At 40.5% G+C, this 18,667-nt stretch overlaps 1 protein-coding gene across 5 annotated transcripts in view; it reads left to right on the top strand.

Annotated features, from left to right (window-relative positions):
• Positions 1 to 18,667, top strand: part of LOC126465421 (cytochrome c oxidase assembly protein COX15 homolog) — a 106,046-nt gene that overhangs the window by 18,917 nt on the left and 68,462 nt on the right. For 3 of the 5 annotated variants that reach the window (XM_050096308.1, XM_050096305.1, XM_050096304.1), the window contains 2 exons: positions 2,521 to 2,652; positions 2,741 to 2,800. In XM_050096308.1, coding sequence (XP_049952265.1) covers positions 2,575 to 2,652; positions 2,741 to 2,800 — 138 coding nt within the window. In that variant the 5' untranslated portion in view covers positions 2,521 to 2,574. Of the gene's footprint in view, positions 1 to 2,517; positions 2,653 to 2,740; positions 2,801 to 18,667 lie in introns of all 5 variants that reach the window. The other 2 variants (XM_050096307.1, XM_050096306.1) reach the window with 1 other exon arrangement.

Here is an 18,667-nt window from a genome sequence, read left to right as displayed (position 1 = left end):
GGACAACTACTCCTCCATAATGGATACCATGCTTAAAAATCAAACAACACCATCTCTTTATGTGGACCTCCCCAGATGGACATTATGAGAATCAAATTGACTATATCCTTATTGATAAGAGATGGAGAACCTCTTAGCGCAAAGTGAAAACAAAACTAGTGTCAAATGCAGATCTGATCGCCATCTACTGAGGGCCTACATCAGAATTAAGCTGAATAAACCAGTGGCTGAAATGAAGTTGAAAAGGCTGGCAGCAGCTGACCCAGTTATATTCCAAGAAGTACTTTGAAGAATTGGACTTCCTGACCTAGAGAGAAATTGCAACATAGCTTGAATGAGAGCAGGAAAATAGATCACAGGTGTAATAAACAAAATCCCAAAGATGAACACCACGGTGTAGTGATAACACTAGATGTTAAATGAAACTTTGGCTTTGATTGAAAGGCAACTTAACATCCAGCTTACAGTCATAGATCCAGGACAATGAGAACAAATTATGGAAAAAGTGAATAATGAAATTAAACATACTTGTAGGAAAGACAAAAATGATCAAATTAACAAAATTTGCGTAGAGCTCAAACTCAGTGCAACAGAGAACCACAGCCCGGAACTATATGACAATGTGAAGTGCTTGGCACGGGTGTGGGAGTTTTCACTCAGGACTCAGTTATTAAAGACAACTAAGGGAATATCATCACAGATGCAAAAGGTATTACTAAAGTGTGGAGTGAATACTGCATCAACCTGTTTGCTGAAGACACACAACCAATGTCAAGATACCAGAGCACAACTGACACTGAACCAGCGATTCTTAGACAGAAGTGGATCATGCACTGAAAAAGTTGTAGAATCAGAGGGTACCAGGCCAGGTTGGAATTACTGCTGAAGTCCTAAGAAAACGTGGCTAACATGGGTGTGGGCATCGCACATAGGTTATGTCAAAAGATCTGGATGTCTGCAAATTGACTGGATCAATGGTGCCTCTCCATTTTCATACCACAATTCAAGAAAGATTCTCCAATTTAGCATACAGGCTGTAGAACAGTAGCCTTTATTTCCCATGCAGTAAAATGATGCTCACTATATTGAATGAGAGGCCGAAGCCCTTCTTACATCCACAATTATCAGCTGAACAAACTGGATTTATTCCATGCAATGGAACTCATGAGAAGATCCTAAATGTCTGACAGCTCATTGAGAAGGTAGGAAAATATAATACCAAAATGTTCATGTGTTTCATGGATTACAAGAAAGCTTTCAACAAGATGAAATAGTCAAAGCTGTGGACTATCTTCATTGACATGGATACGCCGAGACACCTAGTATACCTGATATGGCAACTGTACTTTTCGAACATAGCGACAGTAAGAATCGGTAACACCTCATATAATTTTCCTACTAATGCTGGCATAAGACAAGGATGCATTATTATCTCTCCACCATTGTTCAGTGCATGTAGTGAGCACATTATAAGAGATGTTCTTGAAGAATGGTACAATGTGGCATTATTGTCAGCGGCAGAAAAATCAATAGTCTCAAGTAGGCGGGTGACACTCTGAAAATTGCAACAGATGAGCATCAACTGAAAACCGTCATGTGAAGGTTGGCTAAATGAAGCAGAGAATAAGGTCTTGAAATCAACAATATAAAGACCAAAGTGATGATTGCAGATTGTCCTAAAGACAACAGACCTGATATCACAGATATTGCTGGTTATGAGGTCATCAGCCGGTTTGAGTATCTGGGGTCTCTTGTCAGATACTGGAGATTGTGAGCCTGAGATCCATGGGTGCATTTTGACTGTGAGAAATTCAACAGCAAAACTTGCTCACAACTGGAAGGATGCCTCTGTCACTGTCAAGACAGAGCTCACCCTCATCTGGCTCTAATCTCCCCTATGATGAGCTATGCAGCAGGAACTTGGATGATGAAGGTTTTGGATCATCGTAGGATTCATTCTGTGGAAATGTAGTGCTATAAAAGATTACTTCGAATTCCATGGACAGCACATCGAAGTAATGAATCGATCCTGAGAGAGCTCTAGATCATCTTCTCAACCAAAATTTGTTGAAAAATTTAGCTCACATTGGCAAAAGGCAATGGAAAGAACAATGATAGAGGGAAAAGTCAACAGCCGAAGACCTTGAGGATGCGCACCATTACCCTGGATAAACCAGATTAAGAGCTTGACCAGGATGGGCTTACAGCAAGCAAGTCACAATGCCCAAGACAGAGCTCTGTGGAGGCAGATTAGCAAGGCTCTGACCACGTGATGCCACTATGCCCCTGCGCAGGGTTAGACCAAAGAGAGAGATGAGATAGGAGGTTATTTATGCATAGCAAGAATGTTACTGGATTGTTTGTTGCCCAGACTACTGTTTTAGCAATTATTTTCTTTGTGAAGAACTGCTTTGCTTTGAGACACCCATAAAACATCATATTTTTATGCTTTGTTCTGCTATGAATTGAAGAAAACTAATATTCTTTATTTTTCCCTTTTTTATGATTTTCTTTCAGCAGAAAAGAGTAACAGCATTGCTTTGAATTTTGATTTTGAGGTGACACACAGTGAAAATGTTACCACTTTCAAAGAACTGCTTCAAAACTGTTTCGTCCCTCTGCTCAGCCTACCCCTTAGGTCTTTCCAGCAAGGTAAGTTATGTACTTTTAACATTAGTTTATGGAGAATATTGATTTTATCTTCTTAATAATTATGATATTTATTTGTCCTGTTTCACAGTACATTCTAAGAAATGGATTCGGTTCACTGAAACAACAAGTTTCATTGACAGCTCATAGGGTAAGTGGCATCTTTTTGTCTGTTATTCAAATTACTAGTATGACAGTAACACAATTTTGTTCAATTCGCATAAATCACTTTGACATAGTTGACTGTTAATATAATTTTGTTCAACGCACGTAAATCACTTTTACACAGTTGATTGTTGTTACCCAAAACTTAATTTTCCTTAATTATAAGGCAACAGTACAAACAGTTCCATGAATCTTCCAATCCCGCAGTTTTCCTGAATTTTCACCAATTTGATAATGTTGACTAAGGAATATACACACTTTTCTCTTCTCATGTTTGCTCCACATGTCAAGCAAACATTGCAGGGTTTCTGGATAGGTGTTCTTATTTCCTGTAGTTTCAAAAGAAGAGATAGAAGTTTCAAATTATGATGAATTATTACATTTTTAGCCTCACAACTACGCATAAATGCAAATGCTTTTCTGTTACATACATGTTTTTTGATCTCACTCCATTCACTTCATATTTTTGATCTTGTTCTTCTTCTTAGATTTGCAACCATCAGATCAGTTAACAGCAGCTCGGTATGCATTTCTGTCTTTAGCTTTGCTCTTGAGAGCGGTATGGGTGTTGCAGCTGGTATCATCAATGATCTGGTTGATGGAATCTAGTCTCAGTCTGCCTCTTGTGTTCTCCACTCTACTATCCCTTCAATGATACAATCATATCTCACCAGATGGTCAGCCCATGTGTCCCTTCTAAGTCGGATAAGTTTTGAAACATATGACTTCTCTTGCTCCACTCTGTGGTGCTCTTGTTCATTTGATATCTTGTCTACCCAGGAAATCTTGAGCTTAGGGTATCATCACATCTTGAAGACTGTTGTTTTGTTTTTGTCTGCTTCTCTGAGTGTGGGTTGATCGATTTGGGGGAGGAGACCAAACAGCGAGGTCATTGGTCCCATGGATTAGAGAAGGATGACGAAGGAAGTCGACCGTGTTCTTTCAAAGGAACCATCCTGACATTTTCCTGAAATGGTTTAGGGAAATCATGGAAAACCTAGATCAGGATGGCTGGACGTGGGTTTGAACCATCATCCTCCCAAATGTGGGTCCAGTGTGCTAACCACTGTGTCTGTGTGTCCATATTTGTCTTCTGTACAGCAAATCCAAATAAATGTGTTGATGAGATCCTGTGATGTTTGTCTATGCAACTGGTTGTAAAAATGTTTCTTTTCTTGTTAAAAGCAGCTTTTACTTGATGGATTTGGCTTGCAATATCCTTTATTGATCTTCTGTCTGATGTAACTTTACATCCTTGGTAGGCAAGGGATTGAACATTCTCCAGTCTTTCATTATCAAGTGAGCATTGGGCAATGGTGTTTTATCTACTCACCACTAAGATTTTTGTTTTTCTGTTATTAATTTTCGTGTTATAAGAAGAGCTGAGAGTAGCTTCCATCGGGGTCAGCATCGCTTCTAATTACATCTAACACTGCGGTATCATCAGCGAATCTCGACATGTCTATTTTCTGACCATGAACTTTAATTCCACCTATAGTCCCTATGTTCTCCATAGCTTCATCTATTGCCCTCTGAATTTATACGTTCTTCTTCTTCTTCTTCTTCTTCTTGTTCTCCAAATCTTTTCACAGTCTCTGCACTATTGTAAGTACTTTATACCACCATCTGTCAGAATCTCGGAAAGCTGTCACTAGGCTACTGTTAAAAATGCTTTTTCTAAGCCGCTGAAGGCAATTATGTGTCTTCAGCCTTCCTCAGCCTTTTCTCAAGAGTTAATCATAAGCAAGTACTGCCTCTCATGTGCCTACACCTCTTCAAAAGCCAAATTGGTCTTCCATGATCATTGCATCTATCCTGCCTTTGATCCACCTTAGAATGATAGAGGTCAAGATCTTGGAGACATTTGTTACCAAATTAGGAGTCCTATAGTGTTCATGTCAGTTTGGGAATTCTTTTTGTAGTATTGACCTTGTACATATTTTTTAAAAGTCTGTGTGTTGGAGCTCTCCAGTTTTTTCACATAACTTGTGTGACGTGGAACAGTTCTTTGTGTAGCTGTTCTCCACCAGCCTTGATGATCGTACATCATCAATTCCAGTGGCTTACCCAGGTTTTAGCTGCCTGACAAAAATGTTGAAGTCATCATACACCATCTCCCTCCGGTTTTGGATCAACTTCCTCAGCGTTCTCCAGTTGCAGATCTTCATTATTTCCTGCATACAGCTTTTTAGTGTTTCCACATTTTTCTTGTCTATTTCTGGTCATGTAATACTATTCCATCTTTGTTTTGGACTCCAGTGCATTTGATTTATAGGTACATTTCAGCTTTGCTGTGCTGATCATTTCGTTCACCTCTTTGTATTGGTCCTCTAACAATTGTTTATTCTTTTTTTTACTTCTGGTTGATTTCATTCCTCAATGCTTTGTATTGCCTTTCTCCTACCTCAGGTTTGTCTTGTTTCTGCTTACATCTTAAATTTATTTTTGTTATTGTTCTTTCTGTACTCTGTTCTTGTTTATGCTTTGTCTTCCGTGTCTTGACTGTTTAATTTGCTACTCGTAGAATGTTATATTTCGAAGACCCCCATTTTTCTTCAACATATCTGGTTGTGTGTGTGTGTGTGTGTGTGTGTGTGTGTGTGTGTGTCTACTGTAGCCATGTATGCTTGTTTGTTTGTTGTATGCTGACCTAACTGTGTCATTCTGTAGTCTGTTCAGATCCCATTTATAATTTGCCAAACACATGTAATTAACGCACAGACAGACAGGATAGCTGCCAGAACATACTTTCAGGAGACACTCCTTCCATTACTGGGGATATAAATACTTAAAAATAGATCACCACACTCTTAGCTTCAACAACATTAATTTCCTTATAAACAACATTAATTTTGTTCTTGTTTGGTAGGGAATGTTCCGCAGAGGGGTGGGTCACAAAAACCAAGATAAGGAAAGATGTCAGATAGAGTAGGGGGTGAAAGACAGTGCATTAAGAAGTGTCATGCCAGCTGCGAGTGAAAAATGATAGAAGGACCAGTGTTAGCCAGTGGGTTAGAAGGAGAAGAGAGAATGAATTGTGAGAAGAATAGCGTGAATGTAGAATAATAAATAGAAAGAAAGAAGAGTGAAGAGAGGAAGAAGGTAGAGAAAGAAGTGTAGGTGGTGGGGGACCCATAGTAGAAAAGAATAAAAAGGTAAAGAAATGAAAATATAACAAAAGTTTGACAAATGCAAATGTAAGAATGGCTAAGGCGAGGAGGGGAGACATTAGGCTGTGAAATATTTTTATATTTCCTTATAAGCACTACTTGGAGGTGAGTCTCCCAATGGCATATACTGGCAGCCAATTCTGTTCATTGTCAGTAACAATGTTTTGAATTGAATTTTCTCTTTAATGGAATGAGCACAAGATACATATATCACAGGATGTATGGAGCTGTCATGTTACAAAACACTGTTTTCTTTACCCTACAAGAGTGGTGTCCATGAAAGAACATGAGTGTGTGTTGCATTCTGTGCAGAGAAGGAGAATACTTTGTGGAGAGCACCTCTGTGTCTGTCTCACACCACATGCTACAGTTGTTCTCCCCTCTGACACCTGGCAGGGTTGGTGTGTATTCAACATGGGGAGTGTGTTTCTGCTTCTATCTCTTTTTGAAAAATATATGCTTGCAGAAAACTAGAGCTACTGCTTGTTAACGTAATACGTTTGCTGTATGTTACCCAGAATGAAAACTACAATGACCAAATACCCTTATTGTACATATGTACATTATGTGAAACTCATTGTTAAATATTTTATGCTCACGGTGAAGTATATACTACAGAAACAAGCTGCAGAATGATGTTAATGGCTGGAGTATCAAGCGGTATGCTATTCAGTGCTACTGTGCATCACCTCCTCACTCGCCTTCTTATATACACACCCCTCTAATTTTACCAAGACTTGACCATCATCAGAGTATTCTGATTCTTTTCTTTAGCTTCTCAAATGTATCTCCAAAAGCTACAATGTATTATATAGTACACAGTGTTATAACACACATCCTGGAGTCATTTTGTTATGTGTGAAAAAAAATTAAAAACACACCAACTGTTTTAAAATCTTGTTGACACTCATCTGGAGAAATCAAATAATGTGTTTTGCATTATAACAGATAACAAGTCACTCAACATACATGCGTTGATTTTGTATGTTAAGGAAATTAGAGTATATATCCAAAAATGAAAGATCAAACTCTGCAAAGTTTGATGCAAAAATAAACATATCAAAAAAATAATGGCAAGTGGTAAAATGTGACACAGGAAACCAGTATAATTCTTCATAATTTGGAACTTGGGATCCTTCCTGAAGATAAGAGAATGTTGGAAGAAAGCGAAGAATAGTCAAATATGTGAAGTGAAACTGGAATGCATTCTACTAATGATAATATCTGCATGGATGGAACATGCATAAATGAATATTAATCAATGGACAGCAACAGAACAGATTTGAGATGAAGTAGCTGTACATGGTCACTTAGAAATGTGTTGACACAGACGCTAGGTGGAACAGATGATGATGATGATGATGATGATGATTTTGTTTTGTGATGCACACAATAGTGTGGTTAAGAGGACCCGTGCAAATTCCCAATCTTTTCACTGCCAGTCTTGCCTCTTTCCTGAATGGTGATGAAATGATGAGAACAACACAAACACCCTACCCATGGGCAGAGAAAATCTCTGAAACGGCTGGGAATTGAGCCTGGTACCCTGTGATCCAGAGGTGGAACAGATCATAGAGTAATTGCGAAACAGAGGAGGTGCATAAAATATAACAATCCAAGAGGCAAAACAGAATAAAAGAAAGGAACAGAACAGTTTAATTAATTATGCAGAAAGCTTCGTGGCTACCAGCATCTAACTGTATACTCTGCTAACCACTGTTTAGTGCACGTTAACAACACAAACACCCTATCCATGGGCAGAGAAAATCTCTGGAACGGCTGGGAATTGAGCCTGGTACCCTGTGATCCAGAGGTGGAACAGATCATAGAGTATTTGCGAAACAGAGGAGGTGCATAAAATATAACAATCCAAGAGGCAAAACAGAATAAAAGAAAGGAACAGAACAGTTTAATTAATTATGCAGAAAGCTTCGTGGCTACCAGCATCTAACTGTATACTCTGCTAACCACTGTTTAGTGCACGTTAAAGAATACTTTTTTTCTCCAACATTAACAGTGTAGGAGAAGACAGATTGCTATTTACCGTAAAGAAGACTTATGAAGTTGCAGACAGGCACAACTGAAACACACTTAACATAAAGCTTTCGGTTACAGCCTTTATCAGTAAAAGAGAGATGCACACACCATTCACACAGGCACACACACCTTATGCACACATGACTGCTAACTGCAGCAGTTTGGACCGGAATGCTACTATCACATGGGACGCAAGTATCAATCTAGAGGGGGTGGAGAAGAGGAAGGGGAAGGGATAGTAGGAAGGGGTAGTTGTGTATGGGTAGGGAAAGAGACAAAAGCCATCTGGTGGAGTGTGCAGGGACTAGACTGCCAACAGGTGCAACGTCAGGGTTGTGGGGCAGGGATGTTTGGCAATTGGAGGCCGGGACTATTATGGGAGTGGAGAATTTGTTGTAAGGATAACACCCATCTGCACAGTTCAGAAACGTTGGTGGTGGAGGGAACGATCCAGATAGCTTTGGTAGTGAAGTAGTCATTGAAATAAAGTGTGTTATGTTCAGCTGCATGTTGTGCCATTGGGTGCTTGGCCACAGTTTGGTGGTGGCCATTCGTTCTGGTGGACAGCTGGTTGGTAGTCATACCAATACATTATATTGGTATATGGTCTTTCCCCTCTCCTCTCCTTTTTTCCCCATCTCCCTGTTCCACAACTTGCAGACACTGCATATGTTGGCAGTCTAGTCCCTGCACAGTTTACCAGACAGTGCTCATCTCTCTCCTCTCAACAAACAGCTGTCACTTTCCCTTCCACACCCCCTCCAGGTTGCTGCTGGCATCCCACGTGATAGCCGCATTCCAGCCCGAGATGCTGGAGCTGTGGGTCATGTGTGCATGAGGTGCGCCTGCTTGTGTGTGTGATGTGAATGGTTTGTGTCTGTCATTTATTGATGAAGCCCATGGCTGAAAGCTTTATGTAAGTGTGTTTTAATTGTGCCTGTCTGCAACTTGACATGTCTTCTTTATGGTAAGTAGCAATCTGTCTTTTCTTACATTTTTGATACTCCTACCTGGAGTTTAAGATGTTTGATTTTTCCAATATTACTCACTCCATTTTTAATCACATTCATCTGTGGAACATGGGATAAGTGAATGTTTGCCTTCATATGCACCTTAATCACTTCTCCATATGCACCTTAATCACTTTTATCATCGTGATTCTTACTTGAGATATAAAAATGAGGGTAAGAAATTTGCTGCATAGTCTGCACAGAATATCACTAGTCATCCATTTGACTGTTAATGGCGTGCCAGTGGTAGGTCTAGAGACCATGTATGTGAGAGGCAGGGACCAAGGAGAAGTCGGGGTTTTAAATCCATTCACCTAACCAATAAATTTGATCTGCTGTCTTCCATTACTGAGCCCATGAGACACACTTCACTTATTTGGAAACATGCTGTGTCCTGTGCGAAGGTCAAGGAAACACAAATGTGCCCCATAGGGAAATGGCAGCAGGGGTTGGAAGGGATCACCGTGTGCGGTCTTTGTTATGCATGGAGGCCTCATTCAACATGTTGAATAGGATACAGCAGCCATTGAGGGTAGAGGGTGCAACCAACTGCAAATTCTGGCAAGTGTTGGGAAGAACACTGCATGTCTTTTGGTGTCTGAGGCCATACTCGATCAACCCACTGACTGACATATTGGGTTGAGAAGACAGCCTTGCTGCAATCCAGTGATCACCAAAATCTGTAGCATTGTTTCTAGAAATGATCAGGACCCTTTGGTTCTGAGCCAAGTAGAAGTTTTGGTCCAGAGATTTAGAAGATTCTGTTAGTAGCTTGCATCTTGCTACCTGGACTTGTGCCATAGGGTTGAGAATTGTTGGGTCCCCTTAAATGGGTCATGTGTGCGTTACACATTAGAGGCTGCTATCAAGGTGGCTGACTGTACCTGGATTCCACACAAGGATTTTCTAGGTCAAGCCCTCTTCTGTACGTTCCAGATAATCATAGCTGTAGGTGACTCCGAAGTATAAGGTGAGATTCATCCTAAAAAGCAGTAGAGCTCTTTTAGGTACGGAAAGCTGGCTAATACCTAAAACTGGCAGCTGTTAGATTTTTGGGGTAAATGTAAGTGTATATCAAAAGGATGGGCTAATTGTATACGAAGACAATGTGTTTGTCACAGTAGACAATAAACTTGGACCCTCCAAGATAAAAATCGAAGCTGCATAAATTTTCTACTGTTTTTTTTTTTTTTTTTTTTTTTTTATCGGCCACCAGAGTCACCTCCACATGTAACTGCAAACATTAGAGAGAACCTCAGATTGGTTGTATGAGTGTCCAGACGTGTCATCATTGGAGGAGGCTTGAATCATCCAACCATCAGCTGAGAAAATACAATTCTGTATGTGGTAGGCATGACAGGACATCCTGGGAAATGTTTCTAAATGCATTGTCTGAAAACTGTGTAGAATGCATTGTTCATGAGCCCATTCATGCTAGAAATATATTAGACCCAATGACAAAAAAATAAACCTACACAAATCAGCAAGGAATTAGAAAAAATTGTTGGTGCAAAACTCAGTTTGCCGTTTTCTCATGATACCCTGTGACCCATGGCTGAAGTGCAACAGGCAGATTGCATATTCCTAGATTTCCAGACAGTGTTTGACACTGTGCCCCACTTCAGGCTGTTAACAAAGGTCTGAGCATAAGGAACAGATTCTCAAAAATTTGAGCTGCTTTTGAAGACTTCTGAAATAATACACCTCAGTACATTGTCCTCGACAATGAGTGTTCATCAGTGACAAGGCAGCAGGAGTACACTACGGAAGTGTGATAGGACCACTTTTATTCTCTGTATGCATAAATGATCTGATGGACAAGGTGAGCAGCAATCTGTGCCTGCTTGCTGATGCCACTGTGGTGTATAGGAAGTTGTCATCGTTGAGTGATTGTAGGAGGATACAAGATAACTTTAACAAAATATCTAGTTGGTGTGATGAATGGTAGCTTGCCCTAAGTGTAGAAAAATACAAGTTAATGCAGATGAGTAGGAAAAACGATCTTGTAATGTTGAAAATATAGCAGTAGCGTGTGCTGCTTGATAGAGTCGTGTTAATTGAATATCCAGGTGTAACAGTGCAAAGCGATATGAATGGAGTGAGCATGTAAGGACGGTAGTAAGGAAGGCAGATGGTTGATTTCGGTTTATTGGGAGATAGTGTAACCCATTCTTGAGTGCTGTTCGAGTGCTAGGGATTCCCACCAGGTCAGATTGAAGGAAAACTTTGAAGCAATTTGGAGGTGGTGGGGTGCCATATTTGTTACCTGTAGGTTCAGTCAACACATCAGTTTTATGTAGATGCTTTGTGAAATCCAATGGGAATCTTTGGAGGGGAGATGCCTTTCTTTTCAGGAAACACTATTGAGAAAACGTAGAGAATCAGCATTTGAAGCTGTCTACAGAACATTTCCGCTGCCGCCAACATGCATGTCACGTTGGTACCACAAAGATAAATATATAGGAAATTAGGGTTCCAATGGAGGCATATAGGCAGCCATTTTCCCTTTCTCTATTTGTGAGTGGAGCGGGAAAGGAACTGAGCAGTAGTGGTACTAGGTACGCTCCGCCATGCATGTTACGCTGGCTTGGGGAGTTTGTATGTAAACGTACTGGGCAATGCAGTCAGTCTACAAAGGACACTGCTTACGAATCTTCGAATATTGTTAAAGTGTATGGGATTTGTATGAAATAGAACTATCAGGGTATATTGAACATATACAAAGAAGTGGTGCATGAATCGTCACAGGTTTGTTTGACTCATAGGAGAGCATTACAGGAGTGTTGAAAAAATCCTGAATTGGCAGACCCTTGACTGTAGAAACAAATTATCCCATGAAAGCCTACATACAAAATTTCAGCAACCAATATTAAGTGGAGAATTTTGTTGTAGTCTTCATTTCCCTATGTTTTGGTCCCCTAAGGACAATGAAGACAAACTTACACTAATTACAGTGTGTACAATGGCATTCGGACAGTCATTCTTCGTGCACTTCATACATGATTGGATTGAGAAGAAACCCTAACATGTTATACCATGCAAAGTACCATGTGCCACGCCCAGAGGTTTGCAGCATATGTTTGTATAACTTTTTTTCTGAAGTAACCCAACACATTATCACTAAAATAATGGTACTTCTCCTCCAATGATTCACTGGTCATCTCTGTTTCACTTCTGTACAAATTGTGGGAACTTGTAACTGTACTAACTATGCTTGTTTGAATTCTTGAGACATGTGGTGATACCATAGTATTCCAAGCATTTGGTGTGTGTGTGTGTGTGTGTGTGTGTGTGTGTGTGTGTGTGTGTCAGCAATATGACATCATTGGTTACACATTTTGAAGTCCCCCCCCCCCCCCCCCCCCTCTTCTCTCTCTCAAATAAAAATTTTGAGACTGTTAAATGTTCTTTTATACAAGGCGATTAAAACAAATGAGGTCAAGCTGTGGGAAACCGGCCACTGCAAGAACAAGTAGTAGTGTCAGATGAACACATGTCCAAGGTTGCATGTTTTCCATGTTGGAGACCATCTTACAATATCGACCCTGTACAGCACATTTTCAGCAGATGAAAGGCAGTAATTCCCTGCCACAGGAAGCGCTACCTCGTAACAGCGAGGTGAACCTTTAGGCTGTCAAAGCCATTTCTTTAAGCAGGAGAGACAAGGTGTCTTGTAGAAATTAAACACATCTTATTTTGAAACTTCCTGGCAGATTAACTGTGTGCCAGACCGATATTCGAACTCTGGAACTTTGCCTTTCGCCGGCAAGTGCTCTACCATCTGAGTTACCCGAGCACAACTCATGCCCCGTCCTCACAGCTTCACTTCTGCCAGTAACTCATCTCCTACCTTCCAAACTTCACAGAAGCTCTCCTGCAAACCTTGCAGAACTAGCACTCCTGGAAGAAAGGATATTGCTGCGGAGACACGGCTTAGCATTACGTCATTATGAACACAAATGACGAAACCGTAAGGTTTTCTTCGCACGGCTTAGCCACAGCCTGAGAGATGTTTCTAGAATGAGGTCTTCACTCTACAGCGGAGTGTGCGTTGATATCACTGGCAGAAGTGAAGCTGTGAGGTCAGGGCGTGAGTCGTGCTTGGGTAGCTCAGATGGTAGAGCACTTGCCCGCGAAAGGCAAAGGTCCCAAGTTCGAGTCTCGGTTGGGCACACGGTTTTAATCTAACGGGAAGCTTCATATTAGTGCACACTCCGCTGCAGAGTGAAAACCTCATTCTGGAAACATATTATTTTATTTTCCAGATATAGCAGGAAAGCTTACTGAGCAAAATATCACTTATGAATATTGCACAGACACGTGATATAAAAAATATTTCTCATGGCAACAAATATACAGCAGTATATCAAAAAATTACCTACTAAAATAAATACTTTACGGCAATAGAGAATATACCAGATTTGGTTACAAACATGTGCAGCAATAAATCTCTGAACCATTGGCATATTTTATAAATTAATCATCTTCTGCCATCTTTCCAGAATGCTCTAAAATCACCAACATGGAGCCATTCCATTAATAATAATAATAATAATAATAATAATAATAATAATAATAATAAAACCATGAAGAGGTGCCAAACAGTAGAATAAAAAATTTGAGTTTTTCTGTAGTATTGTGGCTGAGTTTGCAGACCACTCAACTGAAGAGTAATATTTTTTTTTTTTGTCTGTATGAAGTGTTTCAGGCTTCAGACACCTACAGTGACAATTCACTCATAATCCTAGCTTTATCAAAGGACTCTGATGCAATCAGTACAAGCGGCTGACAAGAGTAATATACAGAAGAATGGAAAAGGTAATTGAGGATCTGTCAGATAATGATGGAAAAGAAAATTGAAGATGTGTCAGGTAATGGTCAGTTTGGCTTTAGGAAATGTAAAGGCACGAGAGAGGCAGTTCTGACATTGTGGCTGATAATGGAAGCAAAACTGAAGAAAAATCAAGACACGTTCGTAGGAGCATAGCGTTTAACAATGTCAAATAGTGCAAGATGTTTGAAATTCTGAGAAAAATAGGGCTAAGCTATAGGGAAGATGGTTAACATACAATATGTACAAGAACCAGGAAGGAACCGTAAGAGAGGAAGACCAAGAACAAAGTGCTCGCACTAAAAAGGAATGTATTCTTTCGCTCCTACTGTCCAATCTATACATCGAAGAAGCAATGACAGAAATATAAGAGAGGGGTTCAAGATTGGGATTAAAATTCAGGATGAAGAGAGATCAGTGATAAGATTTGCTGAAGATATTGCTATCCTTAGTGAAAGTGAAGAATTACAGGCTCTAGTAAATGGGATGGATAGTGTAATGAGTACAGAATATGACGCGAGGCTAAATTGACAAAAGATCAAAGTAATTGAAGTAGCAGAAATGAGAATGGTGAGAAACTTAACATCAGGATTGGTGGTCATGAAGTAGATGGAGTTAAGGAATTCTACTACCTATACACCAAAATAACCCATGATGAGCGGGGCAAGGAAGAGACAAAAAACGGACTAGTACTAGAAAAGAAGGGCATTCCTGGCCAAGAGAAGTCTACTAAGTACCAAACGTAGGCCTTAATTTGAGGAAGAAATTTCTGAGAATGTATGGTAGTGTAACACAGACTGTGGGAAAATCAGAATAGAAGAGAATTGAAGCATTTGAGATGTGCTGCTACAGAAGAATATTGAAAATCAGGTGGACTGGTGTTCGCATGGGAGAGGAATTTGTGGCAGGCTGCATCAAACAGTCAACTGACGGATGACTCAGAAAAAAAGGCTGTTACAATGGAAATATTTTGCCATACAGAATAGAGTAGTAACTAATTCTGATATTGGAGTAAGTGAACAAACATAATATACAAAATTTCTAGGCATTTAAATATAACTAAATATAACAGGACATAGAATGGGATACACATATGGGCTATACAAACAGAAAATTGAGCAGACTCTGTTTCATAAGAAGAATGATAGGGAGCTGCATAACAAAATATTCTCAGGACTATATATTTATCATCTGCTCACTAACAATTAATACTGAAATACAGAGTAGTATTTGGGAAACTCTGTAGCAAGCCTGAAGCATTTCAGGCCAAAGAAAAAGATTATTAATGTCAGTGATAATGTGTTACCAGTCCCATACCTGCATATTAGAAAGTATAACTAGCACAATATAAAAATTGAATAGTAGTTTGTACCTTTTCCTAGTTAATCTGTAAACAGCTCCTAAATAATGCATTACGCAGTGGCACAAAAATAATAATGGACAAGGGCAAATTCTAAACATCACTTAAAAAGTGCTTGGTCAGGTGCAGGTAATTAATTGTGAGGGAATATTTAGAAAAACAGAATTGTAGCACTATTTAACATTATGTTCATAAAATATTCTGTATGGATCAGCGCTGTACAATATTATTTCTTGTTGAAAAATATGTTCTTCTCTATAAGATGTAAAGACTGGTACATTTTTTGTTTTTAAACTGCACAGTTGTTAATTTACAGATCATTAAAAATAAATCCATCCTGTGAGGTGATGCTTCTTTAGAGGTTAAGACACAAGTAAGGTCTAGTGAACACAGCTGTAATGGAGAGCAGTACCACATACTGATAGTGAATGATGGCATCACACTCATCAGAATGTACTGTAGGCCCACAAGTGCTGCATGATGTAGATAAAATGGCCTCGTAACTTAAAAACCCTATGCTTCTGGAATGTATTTGTTAAATCAAATCTGTTATGTATTCTCTCTGGGATCATCTTCTGAATTTTGTCCCTATTGTTCAAAGTCACTTTCTGTATAATTTATATATTTATTTTTGCCACTTGGTTTTATTCTATTTATTTTATGTCATCTCATTGTCAGTGTAGAGCTGTACCATGGGAATCAAGTAGAGGATATCGTTTGGTGGCCGGTATCCTCTTTTTATAACACAAACTGCACACATAGATTAACTGGGTTCTTTATTCATAAGAATGGAAAGTTTTCTTAACTCAAGATATTCAGTGTGGTACAAGCTCTTCTGTGTAGTGCACGTTAGCCTCACTGCTGGTGAAGAACAAAAGTCCGTTAGGTACACTATTAGGGTTGTTGTGTGCTGCCTGTCTCTGAGTTAGCAGCAGAGCTAACTGCTACTGTGATTCCCGCCGGGTTGTGACTGATGACACTGGAACTTACTTGGTTTGAATAGACTTGCTCTCCTGGTCCATAGCAGCACACTAAATACTTGTGGCTCATAGCGTTGGCAAAGCATTTCCTGTGACTCTGTTGTTGGCCTCTATCTATCGTCTTGCAACCTCTTTGCCACATGGTGTGCTGGTGTCAGCTTTACGCCAGCAGGTGCCTCCCCTACCACCCCCACCCCCCCTTTCCCTCCCGGAATGCCGCACCATTGTCATATAGTGAAGCTGTGAATGAAAACGCGGAGGGAGGCAGGACACTGGACGTAGAGGTGGGCATCTCCCTATTGTACCCTGTCATCTGGCTTGCGAGCCAACAGGAACATCCTCCAGAAAACTGCTGCCAGGGCACACGTCCTGGCCTGAGGGCGTGTGCTGGGGCGATGATGGTGACGGCAGGCCTAGGTCCGTGGGGTAAGTGAGCAGGGACAGTGGGAGCGAGAATGCATTGTCCATCTATTCCTCCTAGGGTGCGCTGTCGGTACCAGCAGGCGGCTGCAAAGGTTGCACTGTCCTGTGAAGTCATGAATCTGGGGAAAGAAAAGCAGCAGAATCACAGGGCAAAATGACATGCATGAATTAGGTTCTGGTGGTGGTGCTGAAAACCATCGGGACCTGCAATGAAATACAGGTAAGAGCCAATGTATTCCTGGGTCAATCCTCTTTTCCAGCACCCACAGTTGCCATAAACCCTGAGAATAACAAGATCACGCAGTGCAAAGTGATACTTGTGGACCATTGGCTGCGCTGGATGCTGTGATGGGTGTAGCAAGTGTAGCTGCATCCGATGGTGGTGGCCATGCAGAAGTTCCGCCGGTGATGATCCATCTTGTGTGTGGGAGCGATAGGAGGCGAGAGAGAGTTGCAGTACCTGTTTCTGTGTGTGGGTTGTGCAAAGCTTGGCCATCTATTTCTTGAAAGTGTGAACAAAGCATTCTGCTACTCTGTTGGACTGTGGGTGAAACGGAGCACTTGTTAGATGCATTCACAAAACTGTTCGAAGTTATGTGAAGTGAACTGTGGTCTATTGTTCGAGACAAGTACTTCTGGCAAAGCTTCCATGCAGAATATTGAAGACAATGGTTGCATGGTGCTACTTGATGTGTTAGAAGCCATAGGCAATACAAATGGGAACTTGCTAAAAGAATCTACCGCTATAAGCCAACAAGTGTTCCGAAATGCACCTGCAAAGTCAATGTGCACTGCTGCCATGGCAATGGAGTCTTAGGTCAAGCTGAGAATGTTTGTGGCTGAGCAGATTTGGTCCATGTGCACACGCAACACTGTGATGTCATCTGTTCAATGTGGGCATCCGTGCCCTGCCAAGTACAGTGTTGGCACACTAACTGTTTAGTGGAAACAATTCCTCAATATCCTTGATGGAGCAGTCACGTCACATCCTTTTACAACATTTTGGGAATATGCACACGGGATTGTCTGTTGTCATTTTGAACTAGAGTCACACCTTGTTGAACCGAAAGGCTTTGCCGATGGGCAAAATATTGGCGCACAACATAGTTTTGGATACTGCTCAATGAAAGAGGCCAAGATGTGCGAATATAATGCAACAAAATCTTGAGGTCTGGGTCTGCTTCCATGGCCTGTACAATTTTTTTTGTTGCAAGGGAAAAGATTCCAGCAATTCAGAGTCCTGTGCATCAGTTTGCAACAAGGTGTGGCAGTGCATCAAAATCAGAGTCTGGGCCAATCGGAAGGCGAGATATGGCATCTGCATTGCCATGTTTTGCCGTAGGTCGGTACACAATTTCATGTTGATACTGCGAAAGCAACAAAGCCCAGCGTTGCAATTTTTGAGAAGTGCACGTAGAAACTGGCTTTGGCGGATGAAACATGGACTGCAAAGATTTGTGATCTGTCATTAAATAGAACTTGCGGCCATACAAATAGTGATGGAATTTAGTCACACCATACACAATAGCAAGAACATCTTTTTCTATTTGAGAATAATTGCATTGAGTTTGAGTGAGCAACTTTGAGGCAAAAGCAATAGGTATGTCTCGTTCACCAATTCTGTGCGAAAGCACAGTGCCGATTCCGTAGGAAGAAGCATCGACTTGCAAAACTATCGGCTTGACAGGGTCATAATGCACTAACCATCTGTCACTAAGCAAAGCATTTTTGAATTTCTGAAATGCATCTTTACAATCTTTAGTCCACACAATGGAGCTGTGATCTGAGCGGCATTCGGTATGAACCAAATGTAGTATGTCATCTTGCCTAGTACTGACTGTAGTTCAGACACATTGCGAGGAACAGGCAAGTCATGGATTGCAAGCAGATGAGATTGGAAGGGATGCACACCCTGACTGTTTATCATGTGACCTAAGTACAGTAATTCAGATTGAAAAAAGTCACACTTTTCGAGACGACACTTGAGTCATGCTTCTGACAACACTCAAAAAAAGAGTACACAAATTGGCAATGTGTTCCTC

This window comes from Schistocerca serialis, chromosome 1 (assembly GCF_023864345.2).
Source record: "Schistocerca serialis cubense isolate TAMUIC-IGC-003099 chromosome 1, iqSchSeri2.2, whole genome shotgun sequence".
In the NCBI taxonomy this organism is placed as follows: domain Eukaryota; kingdom Metazoa; phylum Arthropoda; class Insecta; order Orthoptera; family Acrididae; genus Schistocerca; species Schistocerca serialis.
This window is presented reverse-complemented; position numbering and strand designations above follow the sequence as displayed.